Source organism: Microtus ochrogaster, chromosome 16 (genome assembly GCF_000317375.1).
Source record: "Microtus ochrogaster isolate Prairie Vole_2 chromosome 16, MicOch1.0, whole genome shotgun sequence".
Classification (NCBI taxonomy): Eukaryota; Metazoa; Chordata; class Mammalia; order Rodentia; family Cricetidae; genus Microtus; species Microtus ochrogaster.
The window spans coordinates 31,382,340-31,407,033 of record NC_022018.1 but is presented as its reverse complement, the minus strand read 5'-3'; the positions used below and the strand labels follow the sequence as shown (position 1 = coordinate 31,407,033).

The 24,694-nt window shown below is 43.8% G+C and overlaps 1 protein-coding gene across 1 annotated transcript; it reads left to right on the top strand.

Annotated features, from left to right (window-relative positions):
* The first annotated feature begins 9,258 nt into the window (after positions 1-9,258).
* Gmnn (geminin, DNA replication inhibitor) lies at positions 9,259-18,946 on the top strand. Its single transcript, XM_005354973.3, has 7 exons — positions 9,259-9,356; positions 10,737-10,794; positions 13,591-13,668; positions 14,357-14,492; positions 17,208-17,290; positions 17,499-17,609; positions 18,563-18,946. Exons 2-7 carry the CDS (start codon positions 10,744-10,746, stop codon positions 18,704-18,706), a joined length of 603 nt encoding a protein of 200 aa, XP_005355030.2. The 5' UTR covers positions 9,259-9,356; positions 10,737-10,743; the 3' UTR covers positions 18,707-18,946.
* Positions 18,947-24,694: the final 5,748 nt, after the last annotated feature.

Sequence of the window (24,694 nt, the reverse complement as noted above, 5' to 3'; positions counted from 1 at the left end):
CGTTTCTCTCTGCTTTCCCTGAGAGCCTTTGCATCTGAAATAAACTTTCTCCCTTTCACCCATGGAGCAGCTATTTCTGCCTCCCTTGCATTCAACTGGTGCCAAAACCTGGGAAAGGCATGTATGAGACCCTTTCCAAGGTGGTCTACCTCTCCTGATTGAACCAAATTGATGATTTTTGCCCTTTTGGTGCAGAATGCTTGCCCACATTGGCTTCTGCCACCCACCAAATTCCACTTCTGTTGTGATTTGAATAAGAATGTCTCCTACAGGCTTCCATATTTGAATGCTTAGTCATCAGGGAGTGGCAATATTTAAAAGGATTAGGAGGTAAGGCCTTGTTGGAGTAGAGGTGGCCTTGTTGGGGGAAAGTGTGTCTGTGTCACTGGAGGGGCTTTGAGGTTTCAAAAGCCCATTCCAGGCCCAGTGTGGTTCTCTTCCTGCTGCCTACAGATCCTGATCTCAGTCAATTCTCTAGTACCTGTCTGCTTGCAGGCCACCATGCTCCTGACTGTGATGATAATGAACTGAAACTTTGAAACTAAGCAAGCCCCAATTAAATGTTTTATTTGTTTTATTATTTTTTAAAAATATTTATTGATTTATTATGTATACAATATTCTGTCTGTGTGTATGCGTGAAGGCCAGAAGAGGGCAGCAGACCTCATCACAGGTGGTTGTGAGCTACCATGTGGTTGCTGGGAATTGAACTCAGGACCTTTGGAAGAGCAGGCAATGCTCTTAACCGCTGAGCCATCTCTCCAGCCCTATTTGTTTTATTATTGTTATTATTGTTGTTACATTTTTTTGGAGACAGGGTATCTCTGTGTAATAGTCCTGGATGCCCTGGCATTTGTTCTGCAGACCAGACAGGCCTCGGATTCACTGAGATTTGCCTGCCTCTACCTCCTAAGTGCTGGGATTAAAGGCGTGGACCACCACTACCTGGCAATGATTTATTTTATTTTATAAAAGTTGCAGTGGTCACGGTGTCTCTTCATGGCTCTAGGACACTGACTAAGACAGCCTCTTTAGCCCTTCTTCCCTTCATCTCTCCTCGCCCACTCAGTAGTGTCCTCTCTGTCTCTCTGGCCCTCGAGCCTGCTACGCTCTCCTGGGTGCCCACCACGCGGGCATCTCCTTTCTAAGACACTTACCCCTCCTTCTGTTAGAACACTCCCTCTGGTGGAAGCCCTGTTTGCGACCCTTTTCCCAAGAGCTTTTCCCAGTCCACCTCTTAAGTTGTTTCCACCTCTGCTTGCTCTTGTCACTCCAGAGCCTCTTGCTTTGTCTCTGTAAGACAACTAAAAAGTCACATCTGTGTGCCAGGACGTTCTCTTGCCCTACATGGCCCCTACTAGAAAGAAAGGGATGCCTGTCCTCTGTGATTTGGGACATTTCTCTCTGATAAGTCTCTCAGTCCCCCTGGGGGTGACCTGATTGAAATTTTTTTTTTTTTTTTTTTTTTTTTGGTTTTTCGAGACAGGGTTTCTCTGTGGTTTTGGAGTCTGTCCTGGAACTAGCTCTTGTAGACCAGGCTGGTCTCGAACTCACAAGATCCGCCTGCCTCTGCCTCCCGAGTGCTGGGATTAAAGGCGTGCGCCACCACCGCCCGGCCTGATTGAAATTCTTGTCAAGATGACACTTAACCTTTTTTGTTCCTTTTGCCGCTAATCCTCCTTCTTGGAGGTCTCCTACTGCCCTTTCAGGACATCTCCTTTTTGGCCATCTTTACCTCTTTTACTCTCTTGACCATGGGCTCTTCCCACTCAAAACCCAACCCCTCACTTCCACTTGCTTGTCTACTTGTGTCTCTACCTCTCCTCAGACTTAGCAATGTCATTAACTCTCACTGCCTCAGTTCACTGCAACACAGCTTGGCCACAAGACCAACTTGACTGTCAGTCTCAGGGGCCGAAAATTGGTACGTTTGACTCCCAAATCCTCGTTCATCTTGATAAACACTGCCAGACATAGGTCTGAATCCACGCATGTGTGGGCTTTCTCAGCTCTCCGACCTCACCCCTCCCTCTGTAACTCACGCTATGTTCACCAGGTTCTCCTGGCAAAAGCCAAATCCGCTCCAAAAGCTGACCGGGCCTTGGAGCCCTCTGCTCCCATCCTTTCCAGCTTCCATCCAGAGGATCACCCTTCAGCGCTCTCTCGGCCAGCTCCTTCTCCTCATCCTAACTTGACCGCAACTGCCCTCACACGTCAGTCAGCCGCACTCTCCACAGCACTTCCTGTGGCTCACACCCACTCCTGGACTGCTGGAAGTGGGGATCCCAACTGCCTACTCCACATCCCTTTATCTATGGCAGATCTCTCCCTGGTGGAGAGGCACTTTGGTTATTTCTCTGGTGATCCCCTTCCAACTTCACCAAAGAGTTCAGCTGCCTTGACCAAACCTATCACCCACACCTGACAAACACTGTCGCAAAGCCCTGGATGCATGCCGCTTTCGGCCAATGGCGTGCTCTCTTCAGAGCAAATGCCTGGAAATAGAGCTGTTAGGCCAGCAACTGTAATGCCAGAAATGGATCCTCGCACCAGCCAGGTGGCTCCACAGGGCTCCTAATCATTCGCCCCTTTCCAGAGATGCACAGGCACCTGTTTTGTTTCAGCCTTGCCAAGAGGGAGTCCTTTCGGTTCTGTTGCTATGTAGAAACTGTCGTCATCCTTCAGGCTTAAAGAAAGTGCGTTTATCATCCTTTGCACCAGGAATATGAGGAACACTCCAGCTGGGCCAGCGCTCAGGGTCTCAGGGCTGAAAATGCATTGCAGCCTGTGTTGCTCCTGGAAGCATCACTGTAAGATTTTTGTTTCATTCGCTTCATAAACTCATTGATTTAGGGCTGTGGCTCTCAGCAGCTTGCTTCTTCAAGGCCAGTAGGAGAGTGACTCTGGCCTCTGCAAGTCCAGACTGTTGACAGGCATCCTATTGATTAAATCGGGATCACAAGAATAACCTCCCTGCTGATTAAAAGCAATTTACTGATGAAAGACCTTAATTAGACCCATAAAAATCTCATGGCTGTTCCTGTATAACCTAATGTAACCTTGGGCACAAGGCCAGGAAAAATGTGGAACATTTTAGAAGTCTGGCTGTCACAGTATGGTGTCAAGAATTTGTGCTGGTGGTGATATGCTGAGACATGTTTCTGTTTTAATTTGCATATCTCTGACTGAGCAGAGATGATTGTGGTTAAGGACCATTTCTACATTTTTTTGTGACAAAAATTAATTATTGTATGTGTATGTGCCATGTGTGTACATGCATGCATATCATGGCATATGTGTGGAGGACACCTTAGTGAAGTTGGTTCTCTTCTCCTTCCTTCCTTCCTTCCTTCCTTCCTTCCTTCCTTCCTTCCTTCCTTCCTTCCTCTCTGATGTGGGATTCCCCTCTGGATGCTATGAATATGCCTTGTTACCATTGGTTACTAAATAAGCTAATTTGGCCTATGGCAGGGCAGAATAGAGCTAGGTGGGAAAACTAAACTGAATGCAGGGAGAAAGAAGGCAGAGTCAGACAGCTGCTATGTAGCTACGGAAGGAGAAAGACGTCAGAACCATGCCAGTAGGCCACAGCCTCGTGGTGATACATAGATTAATAGAAATGGGTTAATTTAAGATGTAAGAACTAGCTAGGAATATGCCTATGCTATTGGCTAAATAGTGTTATTAAAATTAATCTAGTTTCTGTGTGATTATCCAGATCTGGGCAGCTGGGAAATGAATAAGCAGTCTTCACTTGCATCTCTTTCTCTTTCTTTCTGAGACAAGGTCACTCTGTATAGCCCTGGCTGTCCTGGATCTCAAAGAGTAAACTAGGCTGACTTCCAACTTACAGATTCACCTGGCTCTGCCTCCCTGATGCTTACACAAAAGGTGTACACAACTTTGTCCAGCTACTAATTTTCTTTCTTAAGTGATGTTAGTTAGATACTGTCCTAGTTAGTGTTTCAATAAATGGTGAAGAGACACCATTACCATGGCAACTTTTTTTCTTTTGATTTTTTGAGACAGGGTTTCTCTGTAGCTTTTGGAGTTTGTCCTGGAACTAGCTCTTGTAGTCTTGTAGACCAGGCTGGCCTTAAACTCACAGGGATCCGCCTGCCTCTCTGTCTCCTGAGTGCTGGGATTAAAGGTGTGCACCACTACCGCCAGGCTAATTTTTTTTTTTTTTTGAGACAGGATTTCTCTATAGCTTTGGAGTCTGTCCTGGAACTCACTCTGTAGACCAGGCTGGCCTCAAACTCACAAAGATCTGACCATGGCAACTCTTATAAAGAAAAACATTTAATTGGGGTACAGCTTTAGAGGTTTAGTCCACTATCATCATGTTGGGACATAGTAGTGTGCTGGCAGATATGGTGCTGGAAGAGCTGGGAAGTCTACATCTTTGATCCAAAGGCAACAGAAGTGGACTGAGACACTGGGCATGGTTTGAGCATATATGACTCCTCAAAGCCCACCTGCACAGTGACACACTTCCTCCAACAAAGCCACACCTCCTACCACTCCCTATGAGTTTATGGGAGCCAATTCCATTCAAACCACCAGAGACACTATCTCATATGCTCAAAAGACATCTTTACTTTATTTACATTTTTTGAGATTTGATTTTTTTATTTTATGTGTATGGGTGATTTACCTTCGTGTATGTCGTCTGTGAATGAAGTGTGTGCAGTGTCAGCGGAGGTCAGAGGAGGGTGTCATTTCCCCTGGAGCTGGAGTGACAGACAGCTGTGAGCTGCCAGGTGGGTGCTGGGGATAGAACCTATGTCCTCTGGAAGTGTTCTTAACCCTTGAGTCACCTCTCAGTCACCATTTGCATCTCTAAAAACTATTGACGCTTTGCTCATTTCATTTGTAGAGAAAATGAAAGCGAAGTGATTAACAAACTGGGCAGGAAGATACAAGTAATTACAAGCTGAACCTGGCTAGGCGTGCAGCTGAGTGACAGAGAAGGTGACTCCAGCACTCAGGCAGCCCAGACTGGCTGAGCAGGAGCTGGAGGTCAACCTGGGGCTACAGAGCGAGGTCCTATCTCAAAAGACCAAAATTGAAAAAAAAAGGGGAAAAAAATGAACCTAGGGGAACAGTCACATCTCTGCTACATGATCTATCTGTGCCTCTCAGCTCAAAGTCCCAACTTTAGCCATTTAAAAACTGGTCTGGGTGGGTCTCACCGCCAAATCTCACTATCCGAGTTAGATTCCTGAGATCACAAGGCAGAAGGACAGGACAGACTCCTGTGGAATTGTCCTTTGACACCCGCCACACACACAGACACACAGACACACACACACACAGAGGGAGAGAGGAAGAGAGGGAAAGAGGGGGAGAGGGAGAGAGGGAGAGAGGGAGAGAGAGAGAGAGAGAGAGAGAGAGAGAGAGAGAGAGAGAGAGAGAGAGAGAGAGAGAGCGCGCGCGAGGGCCTCGAACTCTTATTTTTCCCTTTGCGGCTAGTGCTGGCATGTTGCCAGTAGAGGGCGGAGGTGAGACACTTTAGGAGAAGATAGGGATGACTTCCTGCTTCTGCTCAAAATGCACCAGGATTCCACAGTTGACACAGATGACAGGGACCTGCGTCTCCTGGGCACAGGGTAGGTAGTGAGCACAGGCAAAACACTGTTGAGAGGCCTGATATGGTGATGCCTACTTGTAATGGTAGCACTCAAGAAGCTGAGTAGGACGATTACACACTACGCTACATAACAAGGAACAGACAGACGCAGACATCCACACCCCATTGGGCTGGCAATGTAGCTCACTGGTAAAGCACTTGCCTGGAGTTCTAGTAACCCACTCACCATCAAGTCTGTTAAAGTCATTGTTCGTGTTAATGACAGCTTCTTAAGACCTCATTGCACACATTCCTCATGTTTATGTTGGGGGGGGGGCAAAGCAACTTGATTTCCTAATTGGCAGCTCTTTATCTCTCCCTGGCCACACAGGCCAGCTTCAGTAAAAGGACTGTCACTCAAATGGGTAGTGCTCTTATACCAGCACAAGCTCCACTGGAGCCTGGAGACATAACAGTCTTCACAGGGGATAGCCCTGACTTCCTTTTGTGTGTGTGTGTGTGTGTGTGTGTGTGTGTGTGTGTGTGTGTGTGTTTGAGACAGGAGTTTCTCCGTGTAACAGCCCTGGCTGTCCTGGAACTTGCATTGTAGACCAGGTTGGCCTCGAACCCACAGAGATCTGCCTCCTGAGTGTGTGCCACCACGGCCAGGCTGATAGCCCTGACTTCTAAAAGTGCAGCAGTCATAGGTACAGCTGCAGCTGGTACTTTGTTTTGTTTCTTTGAGAAAGGGTCTCTGCACGTAGCCCTGACTGGAACTCACAGAGATCAGTGATCAGCCTGCCTCTGCCTCAAAGGTGTGCATTAACATGCCTGGGCATGTAGCTCTTTTTTTTTTTTTTTTTTTTTTTTGAGGCAGGTCTTCCTCTGTATCTTAGGCTTAACTATATAGCCACTGCTGGCCTTAAATTTGTATTGATCCTCTTGTCTTTCCCTCTTAGGTTCTAGGATTAGAGGAATGAGCCACCATGCCTGCCTTTTCTTTGCTTGTCTTTGAGATCAGATCTGGCTTGAGACTTGCCATGTGGACAGGTAGGACTTGAACTTGCAGTGATTCTCCTGCTCAGACCCTAGACTAACAGCTGGTAACATTGGCCAGTGTTGACCACTAAGGACTCCCCAAAGGTGGGTCGCAGCTGGGTTTCTAGGCTCACTAGAGCTGTAGTGCCTGTAGGGTTAAGGCTCTGGGTACTGAGGACCGTGCAGCTTTATAGGGCATCACTGGCTGCTAGCCCCTCCTCCTCAGCTGCTGCAAAGCACTGAGGGAGCCCAAAGAACTCGGATTTCTGTGCTGGTGGAGCACAAGGATGAGAACTAATCGGTATCAGTGACAGCAGAGGGCAGCAGTCAGCAGCTTCCGGCCACCCTACCCCTGGTCAGCTTTGTAATAGAATGCTTCCTCTGAGATCTTCCTTGTGAAGAGCTTTCTCTGGTACCCTGAAAGGTTATTGTCAAGTTCCACAGAGCATATATTTCCAGAAAGTTCCATGGGTGGGGTCCCACAGGGTATGCGGTTTCTCCAAGGTCTGGATCTCACATTTAGGTGGAAAGGATAGGAGTTGTTCCTTTGTCTTTTCTTTTCTGTTCTTTGTTACGTTTACCTATTTGGTGTGTGTGTGTGTGTGTGTGTGTGTGTGTGTGTGTGTGTGTGTAGGTCAGAGGAGAACTTGCAAGAGTCAGTTTTCTCCTACCATGTGGCTCCTGGGTCATGGTCTGTCTCGGTAGTAAACACTCCATTTGATCAACCACCTCCTTAGTCCTCTTAGATTCTCTTTTTGGCATTTTAAAATAGGGTCTAACTACATAACTCAAGCTGACTTCAAATTCAAGACTCTCCTGCCTCAGCCTACTATGGAGATTAAAGGCGCGAGCTATCACACCCAGATTCATATTACTTTCTTCAGGAGAATTTTCTTTTAAACCCCGGAGTAGCAGCCAGGCACTAGTGGCACACACCTTTAATCCCAGCACTCTGGAAGCAGAGGCAGGCGGGTCTCTATGAGTTCAAGGCTAGCCTAGTCTACAGAGTGAGTTCTAGGACAGTCAAGACTACACAGAGAAACCCTGTCTGGAAAAAAGAAACAAAAACCCCTTTGGGTAGCAAGATTGATGAATCCCCACTCTCAGGCATCCTTCCTTACCCAGACATGAAGTCCAGATCTCATTAGCGCATGAGTGGATGGGAAGTTACGGGTGCTCCAAGGGCAGATCATACATGCAGCTCCTCTGGAACTTGCGAGGGGATTTGGGACTGAGAGGTGATCAAAGATAACTGGCAGGACCATAGAACCCAGGTCTTTACATGTGGGAAAAGGAATGTTTTTCATTTAGCAGGATTTGTGCTGGTTAAAGGGCAACGGCATGTGTGAGATAGTTGCATGTATGTGAAAGTTTTGCTTGCATGCATGGGATCTGCTGCCTCACACTTTTGCCGCCACGCCTTGCCCATCACGGTGGATCGTACCCACCAATTGTGAGCACGAACAAACCCTCCCTGAAGTTGCACTTGTCAGGCATTATTTGTCATAGCAACAAGTAACAAATACATTGACTTTTCTCAGCCTCTAGAGCATTGAGAGTCCCTAGACCCAAGTTCTGTTTCCTTATAAATCGTTATTGGCTCATAAGGCAGGCCCTGGACTTAAGCAACAGTATCTGCGTTCTGTCTATGTAAGCTGGCTGGCCGTGAACTTAGGATCTTCAGGCTGTCTTATTTTTTAGTATTCAGGAACTCCTTTTCAGAGACTTCCTGTATTGCATTCCTCCTTTTGTTTTCCAGATTTATTGATATGTAATTTCCACTTTCTAAAAACTTCTGCATATGACTGTGCTGTCTATATGATGCACGTTCACCCTGGTGCCCTCTGGAACTAGAGTTATGGATGGTTGTGAGCCACCATGTCGGTGCTGGGAACCAAAACCAGGTCCTCTGCAAGAATAAGCACTCTTAACCAATGAGCCACCTCATTAACCAGTTGAGGTATAACTCAAATACAATAAAATTCATGCGGTTAAAATTTTCCTCAGCTTCAACTTTTTGTTAGCCTGGACTGGGGCCATGCTTTTCCCAGTATTGACACTATGACTTTCTGTTCTAGCCATCACATTTCATATATTTATTTACTTCATGTGTGCAGACCTGTCTATGGGTATAGGCATGCATCCCTGCATGTATGTATATTAAAAACTAAACATATGCTGTGGGGTGGTGGCACACGTCTTTAACGCCAGCACTCAGGAGGCAGAGGCAGGTGGATCTCTGTGAGCTTGAGGCCAGCCTGGTCTACAAAGATCGTTCCAGGGCAGCCAGGGCTACACAGAGAAACCCTGTCTCGAAAACAAACAAAAAACTAAACAAATAATACACAAATAAAATACCTTTGAAAAATATATGTATATTTTGTGTTTGCCGCCAGTGAAAGAGGTCCTTTGTTCTTCCAGCAGAGTATCTGTTGAGGACTGAAGTCATGAGCTTCCGGCAGAGGGTCAGAAGGTAAGGAAAGAGGACAGAGACCTCTAGCCAAGAGGAACCCTAGTGACCTCACCCAAAGACTACAGGCGCTGTAGCCGACTGCGCAGGCGCACGGAGTCCATAGGCGCGGTGGGCGGCGGCAAGAGGCGATTGGCTGGCTGCCGAGGCCCACCCCTCATTACGTCACTACCCGGTCAGTCCGCAGGTTCGGGTCGTTCTGGCGCCGTTGCATTCGGCGTGCTGCCAGGGGGTCGTCCCGTTCTTTCACTCGTCGGGAACGGAGCACGGAGGCCTGTGAGTCCGAGGGCGCGGGGGTGGTGGTGGGGGTGGTGGTGAGAGCAACTCCGGTAGCGGGATCGCCCGTCTGGCCCGAAGCCAGGCCTGCCTCGACAGCCGCGGGGAACCGGCCGGGAGAGGCGAGGACCTGAAGGGATCCCAGTCTCAGCCCGTAGTCTCTGCCCGGCAGCAAGGCAAAGCTGGGCGAGCTGAGAGGAGGGGCTGCGCCATTGCTGGGGTCGGTTTTGGCGCGCTCTGGCGTTCGCGCTTCCTATTGGCTGGCGCGCGCCGCTTTGGGCGGGGCTGGCGCTCCCGGGAAGGTTTGCTGCAGCTGAGTCTCACGGATGTGGTTTGCCCGGGGCCTGAGGTGGGTCCCTCCGGTCCGCTCGTAGGCAGCAGCTGACGCTGTTACTGGGACATGGGCATTGAGTCCTGCTCCTTCCATTCCAGTGATACCAGTGTAGGTGACAGAGGGTTCTCCTCGGACCCTGTTCTATGCTCCTGACTAATGATAGCGGGATCTTGGGCCATCGCCTGCGTTTTGGGAAACATCGCCCAAGCCTGGGCGTGGTAGTGCTCAATCTCCAGTACTCAGGACGCCGAGACCGCAGGTTCTAGGTCACTTTTGCCTACTTAGCCCTCTCGAAAGGAAAGAAGAAACAGATAGAGAGTCTCTCGAGTGGGTTTCCGATAAGGTTTTAGTAACATGAAATAGAGTAGAAAATAGAAAATTGAAGAACTTCACACTGGGTTATAAGCTGTTTGTATTTGCATACATGTGTGGGTGCTGGGACACAATGTAAAATATTAATTACATGTAAGTAAGAGAGGAGTAGGTGTTAAATATGCTATGTAGCTGAGGATGAACTTGAATTCAGTTTCTCTGGCTTCCCAGCTGCTTGTGCCATTAGGCCTGGTTTATGCTGTGCTAGGAATGGAGCCGAGCTTCAAGCCATGCAGTTATGCACTCTGCCCACTGAGAGACATCCCCAGCCAAAAGTTCTTGGAATTTTCTTTCCTTTTTTGGGTGTGTGTGTGTGTGTGTGTGTGTGTGTGCAGGATGTTGGCTATGTAGCCTAGGCTGATCTGCCACTGTATTTCAGGGTCGCAGTCAGGTGCCACCATGACAGGCAGGATGGTGTTTTTTAGGGTAGATCTGAGCCTGCTTAAGTGCCTATTTTGATTTTTCTGGTGCCCCTTGATCAGCTCTCCAGAGATCTCTGTATTTTGTACAGGACACCAGGCCATTCTATCAGATAGTGGTTCTGCTATAAAGCAGTAAGATTTTTGTGGTGTAAATAATTTTTTTAAAAAAAGTCTAGACTCTACCTTTAGATACAGACCATACTGGTTTTAAATTGCTCGTTTTTTGTTTTTTTTTTATGTGTGTATTGCCAGCTGAAAAATGAATCCCAGTATGAAGCAGAAGCAGGAAGGAGCCCAGGAGAACATGAAGGTGTGTAATGGAGCCCCTTAAATGTGCCTGAATTTGTTTGTTTTAATTAAGAGGTAAAGTCTTGCCGTGTTGCCCAGGCTGACCCCCAACTCCTGGACTGAAACTATTTCCTCAGCCCTTAGAGGGAATTTAAATTCAGGACTCATTATCAGAAGTTGGAAAACTGAGTGTACCCTGGCATATATTTTGGGGAGAGGGTGTGCAGGGTATCAAATTGTTTTCTGAAAAGGTTAAGGTTTAAACATATAAATGAATGTGGAATCTAGAAGTCTGTTATTAATGTTATTTTAATAATGTGTATATTGTTATACACATTATAAGGCAATGAATGTTATAGTAGTATACATCCCTTGGGTTATAGTTTATAAAGCTTACATGTATAAAGTAGAAATCCTGAAAGTAGTCCTTGTACGTGTATGTCAGCAACTTAATTGGCTTCTTTGACCATTATCAAGATCCAACATTTAGTTTTAGTTTCTTCTGTTTAGAGACTTGATTAATCTGTAATCTAAATTATATCTGAAATGTTGTTGTAATATTTGTTCTCATGGTAGTTGGCATTTGTCCCTCAGTTAAATAGTGACATAATAATCAGCAGTAGAAACTTTACCGTGGGAAAGGTGAACTCTGTGCTGTCAAGTACAGTAACTTTCTCACGCTGGTGTGGTGTCATGTTCTTGCTAACCTTGTTTGAGTATTCACCGTTGTTTGCTATCCCATGGTGCCAGTAGAACTAATGATTCTTTTTTTTTTTTTTCATTTTCAAAATAGAATTTACAAATCAGGAAATATATTGGGGCTATTTCCATATTTTAAAGAAGACAAATTTTTTTTTTAGAATAGTAACTTGAGGATTTTAGAGGGTTCTTTGTGGGGGCTGGGTTTGTTTTGAGACAAGGTCTCACTATGTTGCCTTGGCTATTCTGAAACTCAGAAATCTGCCTGCCTCTACCTCTGCATCCTGAATACTGGGATTAAATGTATGCGCCACCACGCATGACTTGTTTTTCTTGTTGTTTACTTGTCTTTTGAGATAGGGTCTCACCTGCGATCCTGCCTAGTGAGGCACTCACTATGTAAACCTCAGACTGGCCTTGAACTCAGAGCTCCGCCTGCCTCTGCCTACTAAGTGCTGGGTGGTATTACAGGCTTGTGCTACTCTTGCAAGAGTGTTTTGATTTGTCTAAAGCACAGACATTTTTATCCGTGTCCTAATGCATGGCCTTGTAGCGGAAACGGCTTCTGTTGTCAGGTGATAGTTGAGGAGGCTATTCATTATATACGCATGCTCTTGCTTCCACCTACAGTGTGTTCTAGAAGTTATATTCCTGGTGCCAGGCATAGTGCTACAAGCCTTTAGTTCCAGCACGCGAGAGGTAGAAGCAGGTGGATCTGTGTGAACCAAGGCCAGCCAGGGATATACAGAAAAACCCTGTCTCCAGTTAATTAATAAGTAAATAAGTAAAACTTATATTCCTGGGCCTGTGAGATACTTGTTGCCAAGCCTGATGACCTGAGTTGGATCTCTGGAATAAATATGGTGGAAGGAGAGAACTGACTTGCAAGTTGTCCTCTGATCTCTGTGCGTGCGCGTGTGCATGCACAAGCAAATATAACAAAATATTTTTGATTATATTTCAATATTAACGTTTGTATTTGACCAAGCCAGGTGGTAGTGGTGCGCACCTTTAATGCCAGCACTGAAGAAGCAGAGGGGGGCAAATCTCTTAGTTGGAGGCCAGCATGGTCTACAGAATGAGTTCCAGGACATCCAGGGCTATACAGAGAAACACTGTCTCGAAAAAAAACAAAACAACACCACAAACCACTATGACCAAAAACAACCTGTAGAAGAAGGAGTTTATTTCAGCTTTCAGGTCTCCGGTCACAGTCCAGCGTTGAGGGAGGTCAGGACAGGAACTCGAGGCAGGAACTGAAGCATGGGCCATGGAGGAGCGCTCCTTACCTGTTTGCTTCTCCTTGCTTGCTCAGTTTGCTTTCTTATGCACCTCAGTACACCTGCCCAGGGATGATAGTGCTGGAACAGCTGATTCCTTCATATCCATCATCAACCAAGAAAATGCCCCCATGCTTGCCTACGGGCCACTCTTCCATCAGCTGAGATTCTCTTCCCAGATGTATCCTGCTTTTTGACACAAACCAATCAGCAGTTTTCTTTCTTTTCTTTTTCTTTCACAAAATGCCCATAATGTTTGGGAATATTTAGAGTTCTCACATGAATTATTTTTATTAAATAAAAATATTTTGTGGAATCACTAACCTTTTCACTCAGTGTTTATCTCTTTTGTAAAGTAGAATGTTTGTAAATCCCAGTGTAGAAGATTTTTTTAAAGAATACAGTTAGTTTTTTTTTTACTTTTTTTTAAAATTTTTTTTTACAGTTTTTAATTGAAATTCTGTCATACATCATTCGAACTGTCACTGCCACCACAGAAAGTGTTAATGTGTGTTTTAACTAAATAAGATGGGTTGACAATGATTACAGCAAGACTACATATTAGAATGAGAAAAGTTATCTGTGTGTCTGGCTTGGGTGATATGACCTACCTATTAATGATTTTAATAACTTCAATCTTGGGAAATAAGTTTGCTGGTTGATTAAGCCAACATCTTATTCCAATATCTTATTCTAATACAACATTGTGATATATATTATCTTGTGTTCTTAGTGGGTTTTTTTAACTCTGAGATTATAGTAAGGCCCAGTCTAACTGTATAGAAACTTGGATAGTAATCGTATAGCACTAACCAGATAATGAATCGTCTTACTTCTAGAACAGTCCCATCCCAAGGAGAACACTGAAGATGATTCAGCCTTCTGCAGATGGGTCTCTTGTTGGCCGAGAAAATGAGGTATGTGTCCAGGGCTAGAGTGGGGAGATGGTCAGTCAGCGTTAGACAGTTCCCAAGGTTACTTCAGTGCTAATTTGTTTTAATTGTAGCTAAAGTCCAAATAGTTGCTGTAAATAAATTTCTAAAATAATATTATAGATTCTGGTAGATTTTTAAAATTTACGTTTATGGGCTAAAGAGACAGCTCTGTGGTTAAAAGCACACATTAGGTCTTCCAGGGGACTTAAGTTCAGTTCCCAGGGTCAGGCTGCTCACAACTGTCTATAACTCATCTTTAAAGGGGTGGGACACCCTTTTCTGGCCAAGGACTGCATTCAAATCCATAAACGCACACAGATATAAAAATGTAATTACAAATGCAGTCTAAAAATATTACAACTATTAATTTGTGTGTGGGTATGTGTGTGTGTGTTTACCTGGGCTTTGGAGCATGTGAGTGCCATAGTACACAATTGAAGTCAGGTGACAGCGTTCAGGAGTCTCCTCTGTCACTGTGTGGGTCACGGGGATTGAATGCAGGATGTCAGCCTGGGCAGCAAGTACTTTTATCTGATGAGCCATCTCACCAGCCCTGTTTTGGTAGTTTTGAATTGTATAACTTAAAAAAAAAATTCTTAAATACATAAATAACTGAACAATGTAGCTTTCTTGTTTACCAAATCTAAGTAATTTATCATTTCCATCACAGTTGCCAAAAGGCTTGTCCAAAAGGAAGCTTTGGAATGACCAGTTAACATCCAAGACTTCAAGCTCTGGTTCAGAAAGTAGTGAAAATAAAGATGTTGGAGATGTCACCCAGGAAGCATTTGATCTTATGATTAAAGGTACGAAAAAAGAATTTAGCCTTGTCTTGAAAGTTACGATGGAGGTGTATTATTTGGTGGGGTTACTGTTTGATAATTTAATATTTTGTATTGTAAATAGGCAAATACTCCAAATTTGAACACATGAACTATTTGTTTGGCAAGACCCCAATATGGGTAAGATATTAAAGAACAGGACAGTGACTAAATTGATAACTGTGAGAGTGAATTGCATTGGGATTTTACAAGACCTGGAAATGGGCTTTTTACAAGAAAAGTGATAATAGAGGAAGGATTTGAATATTCCAAGAGGACACTAAGTAATAGGGCCAATAGGAACATCACTGGGGAAGGGGAGATAAAGGTGAAGGAGAAATATACATTATTGCTTGTTTATTTTTTGAGGCAGGGTTTCTCTGTGTAGCTCTGGCTGTCCTAGAACTCACTCTGTAGACCTGGCTGCTCTTGAAGTCAGCGATCTGCCTGCCTCCGCCTCCCTAGTGCTGTGATTAGAGTCGTGCACCACCTCCTCCCGGCTGAAATACATTTACTTAAAAGTGTATTTAATGGGAGAGTAGTGGAAACCAGAAGAGAAAAGTGATAATATGTTATAATCATTGTGGTGGGCTTTTTTATTTGGGGACACAGTCTCACTGTGCAGCTCAGACTGTCCTAGAACTCACTGTGTAGCCCCGACCTGGCCTTGAACTCAGGCAGTCTTGCCTCACTCAAGAGTACAGGCTTGAACTGCTGCACCTGGCTTACTGGGGAGACTTTTCCTCTGTATTGGTCAGAGGTCATAAGAAATTGAAGCCTAGAGAAGTTCATTGGCTTGTTCAAGGTCAGTCACAGCAACTTTTGGGTTTGTTCTGAGTTTCCTGGGATATTGTAAGGAAGTTTAGAAGCACAAAGTACTTTTTTTTTTTTTTACAGGAAGGACAAAATTGAAAATGATTGGTCTACTGGATAGAACCACAGCAGCTTTGTAGTACATTCAAAACAGGACTTGTAATGTTTGTACCCAATTAGGTTAAAATCAGTCAAGGGTTAGTTTTATACACATCAGAAATGTTTGCACAGTCATTGGTGATTGTAGATCATTAATCATAGAAAGTACCAGTATAACTATGACTATATATATATATATATATATATATATATATATATCTCATTAGAATTAAAAGACCCACACAGATTGCCTGAATTTTGTTAAATCTTTTGTTGGTACTGTATTGGTGTACTCTTGCGAAGAAAAATCTCCTATGTATTTTAGAATGGAGCAAATGAGTATGTTGGTGTTGGGAGGCAGGTTCTTAATAGGGTGAATGAAAATACAAATGTGGGGTGGAGAAGGGAAGGATGAATTGTTGAATTGGTTGGGAGTATTAGTATAAATTGATTATTGAAAACCCTTCCACTTGTCGGTTCAGGGGTGGTGCACGTCTTTAATCCCAGCGCTTGGGAGTCAGAGACAGGCAGATTTCTGAGTTTGAGGCCAACAGGCTCCAAAGTTACAGAGAAACCCTGTCTCGTAAAACAAACAAATGAACAAACAAACAAATCCTTCTACTGAAAGCAAGAAACATACCAGATACCCAGTTCTTGGTTTGTAAACACTATTCCGCACTGAAGCTCTTGAGGGAATGGCTGACTGTAGGGTTCCAGTATCTGGGATACTATAGAGTGATCCTTACGTCTCATATCAGAAAATAAGGAAAAATGTTGGACATGTTTAAGGAACAGATTCAATTTGAAGAAATGAACACTGATTAAATGTGTGAAATTTTCAGCCTCAAAATGACTAGTGGCAAGAATGACTTCTAATTAAACCGGCCACGGTGCCAAACACTCGAATGCGTGCTGTTCCAACGTAAAGACAGGAGGATCACTTCAAAGTCATTCTCAGCTATTTATCAAGTTCAAAATAAAAACAATGACAGCATTGCTCTTGGTACAGTGAAGGGAAAAGAGATATGAATCTGTAATGGTAACTTAAGAGAAAATGGAATAGGGAGAATTCCTTTCAAAATCACATCCACAGTAGTTACAGAAGATTAAAGCAACACTCTCCAGTAGAGTTAAAGTTGGTTGGGGAACAGATTAACCAACTCAAGTTTTGCTCCCTAGATCTCTTGTTACCAAGGAAAACAATCTCTACAAGGGAGAAATTTGGTATATGGCAGCCAAATCAAATGATCATAATTTATATTCAATATTGTAACATTTTAGTGTATATTGCTGATAATACACTCAAGACACTGCATTTTGCAATATTCCTGCCAAAAATGTTGAGCCTGAAACAAATTCAAAATTAAGCACTCTATGCAAATTAACTGGTCTAGACGTTTTAAAGGTAACACTATTGGTGCTGACAGTATAGCTCAGTGGTAGAGTCCCTGTCCCCATAAAGGTCAAACAAAAATGCATAAGCACAAAACAAACTTTGTAAAATGTTAAACCGTATAGGTAATACATCTGCACTTGCTTTCCTTCTGCTGCAATTCTTGTCAAGGATTGAAAACTCTGATATGTTGGGGGGGACAATAAAAATTAAGGTTGGAATTTTTCAATAGAAATAAATGACTGAGTTGTTTTTAGCAGTAAGTTTTGTGTTTTTGAGATAAGCACTTACTGTGTAGTCCAGGCTGGCCTCAGACTCCTGAGTGCTAGGATTAGAGATATGTGCTCCACCACAGCCAGGGGTTTAAAGTTATGTAAAACACTGATTTATTTCAGAAAATCCATCTTCTCAGTATTGGAAAGAAGTGGCAGAACAACGAAGGAAAGCTCTCTATGAAGCACTTAAAGAAAATGAGAAAGTACGTATTCATACCATTTAAAGGGCTTTGTAGCGTTCTTTTTCATTTGAGCATAGTTGGACTGGTATAGACTAGCTTGATGTAAGTTTGACTACATGAGCAGAATGAGTCCTGCTGTTTACTGCATGGGTTTGTCAGTGATCTGATTGGAGGGTTCTGGAGATCAAAGCAGATCTATGGAATACTAAGCTTTATTTTCATTTTATAGCTTCATAAAGCAATTGAACAAAAGGACAGTGAAATTGCCCGCCTAAAAAAGGAGAATAAAGATTTGGCAGAAGTAGCAGAACACGTACAGTACATGGCAGAAGTAATTGAGGTAGGTAATTTCATATTCATTGGACTCAGAGTCATGGAGGCAGTGTTTGGTCAGTGAGTGTTCAGCCTGTAATGAGATTCCCAGCACCACTGAGTTTCTTGTCAGGATTTTACTTTCCTTACCTGTAAAATGGAAGTGATAAGCCCACACCTGAGAAAGATGAGAAAAGTTACTCTGTTGCACAGTTGACACATTTCTAGGTTCTAATTTGTATAAGCATATCAGCTGTCATTTAGAAAACAAATAGGCTTTATCTGACTTTAGAGTTGGGAAAGAGCTAATGTTCTCAAAGTCAGCCTGGTTTCTCTGACTTTACCAGGCTTTACTTGATAAATGCTCTCAGCCTTTTTTTGTATTTACAAAGCAAACCCATCTTACCAGTGGGAAGAAAGCTTTCATCAACCTTCTTGCATTAAATTACTGTCTTAACATTTAGAACCATAGCATGTTGTTATTTTAAGGCTTTTTTAAAAAATTATTTTTAATTATGAGTAAGTGTGGCCTGGAGCGAGAGTTATAGACACCTGCTATGGGTGTTAGGAATAGAACTCTGGTCCTCTGGAGGACCATGATCTTAACCGTTTGAGGCGTCTCTCCAGCCCTGCCTTGACAATCTTTGAAGTACTGAACTAGTTCTCTGTTGACTTTAAAAATATGGTCCCCAACTGGGTAGAAATTAAGAACATACAGTTCTGTGGTTTCAGAGAAGTACCAGTTTTAATTGTGCTTTGGAAGCAGCTCAGTCAGTGCTTTAAACAAACAAAAAGCCCCAGCAAATTGCTAACTGGACTTTGCTGAACTGTGATGTGGCACTGTGTAGACTTTGATATAACACTGTAAGTGAATTTATTGGGGGTATTATAACATTGGTGGGTTGCTGTATCAGTATACTGATTAATAGTGGGTTTCCGTTTCAAGATTTTTACAATAAATTGCTGGTTTTTCCTTAAAAGAGGCTGAGTAATGAACCTCTAGAAAGCTTTGAATCACCGGATAGTCAAGAATTTGATTCTGAAGAGGAAATTGTTGAGGATTCTGAAGTGGAAGACTCCGAAGCTGGAGCACGTGCTGAAGAGACTGTGTCTTCCTTTCCATGAATGACAAACCATGTACATGAAGTGTGAAATACGCTGCCAACCTTGCCGTTCGGTCTAGCTCTTGGTAAATTAACTACAAGATGCAAGTACTGGGCTCCACGTTTGAATCCTGGGGCTAGTACGCATTAAAATACAGATAGTATGTATTTTTAATCTGTTGTTTTATGTAAATAGCATTTTCATTTTCTCAGTGTCAGATGTGACTTGGGTATATTAAATAAACTTCAATTTCCTGTTGAACATGGTATATTTTGGAGACTTCAGTGTATCCAATTTGTAGAAAATGCACCTGTTTCTATAGTATTTTATTATTTCACTGTTGTAGACATGGGAAATGAACTCTTTGTCTGGAGCTGATCTGATTTAAGATAAACTGTTTATCTGATCTCAGGATCACTATGAATGCTATTGATTTTCATATTTGCATATTCTTACTCTGTCATAGGAATATGAGTAAGAATTTGAGTAGTGTCTGCTTTTCTAAAACTTCTCCAAGTGAACTTGATTAGCCAGGTTAAGGCTTGCTAACTGGTAATGTCCTGTTTTGAACCTTCCAAGCCGTTGGTACTGGGTGATCGGGATGGTCCTCAGAAGCAAAGTGGCGAGGGTAAAGTGCAGTAAGAAACTCAATATAGCTGAAATTTGGAAACTGTGTACAAGTGTGTAAATATCAAAGGAGGAAGGAGAAGACAAGGGACACACTGCTAGGAAAGCACTGGTGGAATATGCTCTGGTGGGCATGGATGTGCTTTTATGTAAATTGACAACAAAGAACATTATCGACCTTTACTTTTCTTACCCTCATTTACTTGTGTGTATGAATGTCAGAGGTCAACTGTGGCAGTCAGTTCTTCCACCTTGTGGGTTGCAGAGGGGTTGCCAGGCTTGCTGAGCCATGTGCTAACCCCAATACTGGCCTTTAAAGGATATTTTTAGGCACATTTTCTTATAAAACTTTAGTTTTCCTGTCTTTAATATTGAGGTAAATCTTAGTATTACTGTGATGAAAAAGGCTACTGAGTTTGAAGTAAGTGCTTAAAGAAGCTATTGGGCTGGGATGTTGAGCTTAGCATGCACAAAGCCCTAGCTTATCCCCAGCTGCATAAACCAAGAGTAGTGGACACTTGTAATCCAGTGCTTTGGGGGGTGGAGACAGGAGGAACAGAAGGTCAGGGTCCTGCTACATAGTGAATTCAAGGCCAACCTGCATACATGAGACCCTGTTGCAAAACAAGCCAGGAAAATGGCTCAGTGGAGAGGAACACTAGCTGTCAGAACCCAGTTTGAGACACCCCCCAACCCCTCTTTTCTCTCTGTTTTGTTTTGTTTGTTTTTGTTTTTGACACCAGGTTTCTCTGTGTAGCTGACTGTCCTGGAACTCTCTATGTGGACTAGGCTGGCCGCTGAATCGGGAGATCCACCTGCCTCTGCCTCCCCAGAGCACTGGAGTTCTAGGGTTAAAAGGTGTTTGCAAACGTGCCCAGTTAATGGAACTTGTGCTTTTAAGACAAGCTAGATGCTCTGCAGTCCCAGCATACTTCTATGTGGAGACAGGAAGCGGAGACGAGCTCAGCTGCCATTTAGCCTGTGGTATGCAGAGTAGCAAGAATGACAACTCAGGAAAGGTGTCCTCTGACCACTTATGTGCCTTGGCCTATGTGCCATACTCAAATAATAACTATTTTGTTTGTTTTGTTTTGTTTCTTGGTTTTTTGAGACAGGGTTTCTCTGTACCTTTGGAGCCTGTCCTGGAACTAGCTCTTGTAGCCCAGGCTGGCCTTGAACTCAAGAGATCTGCCTGCCTCTGCCTCCCGAGTACTGGGATTAAAGGCATGCGCCACCACCGCCCGGTTTATAATAATAACTATTGTATAAAGACAAAAATAGAAGCTATTACTAATAACTTTGTTCAATAGAATTTGCAGATGATGGTGACATACTTGTGTGTAATTGCAGGAACCACTAGTTCAGCATTCAAAATAGTGTGAATGGAAAACAATTTTTAGTTTATTTATTGCCGTACACCGCGCCCCTGTGTCTGCACTCTGTGTGCTGGCACCCAGTTCGCAAGCTTCGGGAAAGGGGCTGGAGGTTAAAATACACAGACACACACAGACAGACAGCCACACGGGTCATCCTTGAATTCCCCAAGAATGCCCCCTTTATTGTGTTCAGGGCAGATTATATAGTGATAGCCACGCCCCAGCCAAACCCACCAGAAACCACTCTCCTGCCATCAGAAACTCCTGAAGGTCTCCTGCTCAGAGCAGCTGTAGGTACTCAGATCAGGGGAAAACAAGTTGTTTACAAGAAATTCAGGATCTGGGGTCTCACTGCTCCCAACAATTTGTGTTTTATAAACCTTGAGACTAGTGGCTACTAGGAGATGGTGACCATGCATGTCTTGGATTTGGGCCACTAGCTTAAAGATTGCATTAGAGAATCGGCAAATTAACTTTCATAAATATTTGGGATAGGGCAAGGGGGAAAATCCGATGTCACAATTAGAGTGGCCAGTGGGGCTGTGTGCTTAGATTAGTTACACAAGATAGAAGGTTTCAGGGTAATGTTTCATACACATCATGCTGTGGTCTTAGCCCTTTCCACATTTCCTCCTGTCCCCTTTTTGTTGAACTCTCCCACTGCTCATCTTCTCAAATAGTTCTGCTTTCATGTGCACGTATTCCATTCATCTCTTTCCTCCTCTTCTGGTTATAAAGAGTTTTTTGTTTTTGTTTTTCGAGACAGGGTGTATCTGTGTAAAAGCCCTAGCTGTCCTGGAACCGCCTGCCTCTCCCTCCAGAGTGCTGGGATTAAAGGCGTGTGTCACCACCGCCTGGCCGGCTATAAAGAAGATTTTTTAATAACATGATAACTCTTAGGACAAATGTCAGAGCAGGAAAGATTTCTAAAGCAAAATGAAAAAGCCTTAACAATATTTAGGTTTGCAAAGGTTTCTCATACAGTACATAAAGAGCTAAAATTGTGTCATCACTAGGCTTTGTAAAAAGTAGAAACTTCTCTTTGAAACACAGGCAGAGGACACAGCTTCTCTGAGATGTTTTTCTCCATTTACTTAGGATTTTTTGATGTGGGATTCTCTCTGTATGCTAGGACTGTGTTTTATTACCATTGGTTAATAAAGAAGCTGCTTTGGTCTGTGATAGGGCAGAGTATAGCCAGGCTCAAAGGTATATATGGAGAGAGGAGGCGGAGTCAAGGCAGACATCTTGTAGCTGCTGAAGGAGACAGACACTGGAATTTACCGGTAGGTCACAGCCTCGTGGTAATAAATAGATGAGTAGAAATGGGTTAATTTAAGATGTAAGTTAGCTAGGAATACACCTAAGGGATTGGCTGAACAGTGTTGTAATTAATACAGTTTCTGTGTGATTTTTCGGGTCTGGGCGGCCAGGAAATGAACAAGCAGTCTCCATTTACAATTCTCTAAGACTCAGGCTTATGTTGCCACTGTTAGAGAGGCTTGACCGGCAGGCAGTCTTAGAACAGTGGACTGACAAGATGGGAAAGCCTGACAACCTGAATTCAGACCCTGCAGGCTATGGTGATAGGAGAAAACTGACCCCTAATTGTTCTTGACCTGCACGAGTGGGCCTTGGAGTGCGAGTGGCTGCACTTGCACTAAAAAGCTATTCTACTCGCCAGGCATGGTGGCGCGCGTATCTTTAATCCCAGCACTAGGGAGACAGAGGCACACAGGAGGATCTCTGAGTTTGAGGGCAACCTGGTCTACGAAGTGAATTCTAAGACAACAAGGGCTACATAGAGAAATTCTGTTACACACACAAAAAAATCAACAACAACAAACAATTTGCTAATTGCAGTGCTTTCAGAAGTACATTCCAGTGCATGCTGGTGTAGCACCACATTGCCACAGGGCCTTTCATTTTGTTTAACAAACTATCCCTTCAAAAGAGTTCTGTGGACTTAGCCTTCTGTAGTGGCACACGCCTGTAACCCCAGCACTCAGGAGGCAGAGGCAGGAGAATCTCTCAAGTTTGAGGTCAGCCTGGTGTACAGAGCGAATTCCACGATAGCCACTTTAAAGTTACATAGTAAGACTTTTGTCTTCAAAAAAAAAAAAAAAAAAACCCAACCTAACAAAAAACAATAGCAAAGAAAAAAAAACCACAAAGATCTCTGGACTTAAGGTTTTACCTGATAAATCACAGGTCAAGGAATGGCAAGAAATTTGTAACTATCAAAGAGCACCAGAGTCCTCTGGATAGGATAATGGGTCCTTATGGTGTGTTTATCAGCCCAGTTACCCAGCAGAAGTAAAGCTTCCATTTCCTGTTGGGCAATGGTGGCACACACCTTTAATCCTTGACAATCAGGACTACGCAGAGAAACCTTGCCTCAGAAAGCCAAGAAAAATTCCATTTTCCCCACAGTATTTTTTTTTTCAGTTCAAACTTATTTCCATTTGATTTAAAATTCAAGTTGCTATTATATGGTTTGATACTCAAAGAGGAATTTGTTCAAATAATGTTGCTAACATTTCCAGGTAACTTGATAGCAATGGCCACAAATGCCAGGGACACCTACTGTGGTGTTTGCACTTTTGGGAGGCTTGGTTCTTCTGGAACTGGGGTTCCCAGCTCATCTGAAATTGGTCCAAGTTCCTGGGTGATGCGCGGGCAGATCACCTTATGGAGGCTTTGTCTTTAGCAGTGATAGTTCAGTTTCTTTGCCTGTTGCTGTGATAAGATTCTCTGGCAAACACAATTTATTTTAGAATTTTTTATTTTTACTTTATGTGCATCAGTGTTTTTGTATATATACAAACTTATGTGTATACACACACACACACACACACACACACACACACACACACACACATATATCTGTGTGTGTTATATACCCTGAAACAAAGGTTACAGACAGTTGTGAGCTTCCATGTGGGTGCTGGGGATTGAACCTGGGTCCTCTGGAAGGGCAATCAGTATTCTTAACTGCTGAGCCATCTCTCCACCACAGCAAAGATGATTTAAGAAAGGAAGTTTATTCTGGCTGACACTTCAAGAAAGTCAAGGTTGTAGGAGCTTGTGGCAGCTAGTCATGTATTCACTGACATCAGAAAGCAGAGTGGTAAATGCATGTTGCTGTTATGCTTTCTTTAACTTGGGGATCTCATTCAGGGAAAGGTACCATTGCCGGGTTTTCCAGCAGATGGGGGGGCTGAGGCAGAGCTGGTCCTGCCAGTCTCTCCCTTGGGCTGAGTGGGATGGTGATTGCTGACAACCCAGACCTCCCCGCTGGCCATCAGGAGAGACACACATTGAGCAGGGAGTCTGTTGAAGCAGGATCTCACTTTATTGCATCAGGGCAGGAACTTATATAGGGCTGAGGTAGGGTGTGGAAGGCTTGGGATGGGGTGAGGTGGAGTGAGGAATAAGGGTCAGTAATATCCTGCTCGGTGGTGGCTGGGCAGAGGCAGGCCTAGGTCAGGCTGTGCTGAGTCACTCCTCTCCAAACTCAGGTTAGGCTCAGGAAGTGATACTGGGCCTCACCAAACTGAAGTTAGGCTTAGGAAGTTACACTGGACCTCATGAGGTCCAACATACCGTCCCCAGTATTTCTGTCTTACTGCCACAACACAGTCCCCCACCGATATGCCCAGAAGCCCATCTCCTAGGGCTGATTGCTTCTCCCTAGGGCATGTTCATCCATTCATGCAGTTTGAATCATCAGTTTTTGGCATGTAGCAGATGACTCAGTGTACCTCAAACTCAACCTGTCACGTGACCCACGGGGATGGCACACAGTTAACTGAGCAATAGCAGGGTTGAGGCAGAAGCAGGATGCTGGCACTTCAGAGTAGTGTGCTAGCTATAACAGCATAGCAGAGCATATAGCCGGATGGTGATGGGAAGGATGCTGGCTGAGGCTAGAGAGAAGCCAGGTGAACTTGCTGCCTGCGCAAGAAGCAGTTTGCGACAGCGGAAACATTTTTTTTTTTTTTTT

What these genes read in the sequence shown, in the direction of transcription:
- Gmnn (XM_005354973.3), top strand. Translation starts at nt 10,744, where the DNA reads ATGAATCCCAGTATGAAGCAGAAGCAGGAAGGAGCCCAGGAGAACATG. An exon ending in ATTTGATCTTATGATTAAAG is followed by an intron (nt 14,493 to 17,207) that starts GTACGAAAAAAG and finishes GATTTATTTCAG; the next exon opens with AAAATCCATCTTCTCAGTAT. An exon ending in CACTTAAAGAAAATGAGAAA is followed by an intron (nt 17,291 to 17,498) that starts GTACGTATTCAT and finishes TTCATTTTATAG; the next exon opens with CTTCATAAAGCAATTGAACA.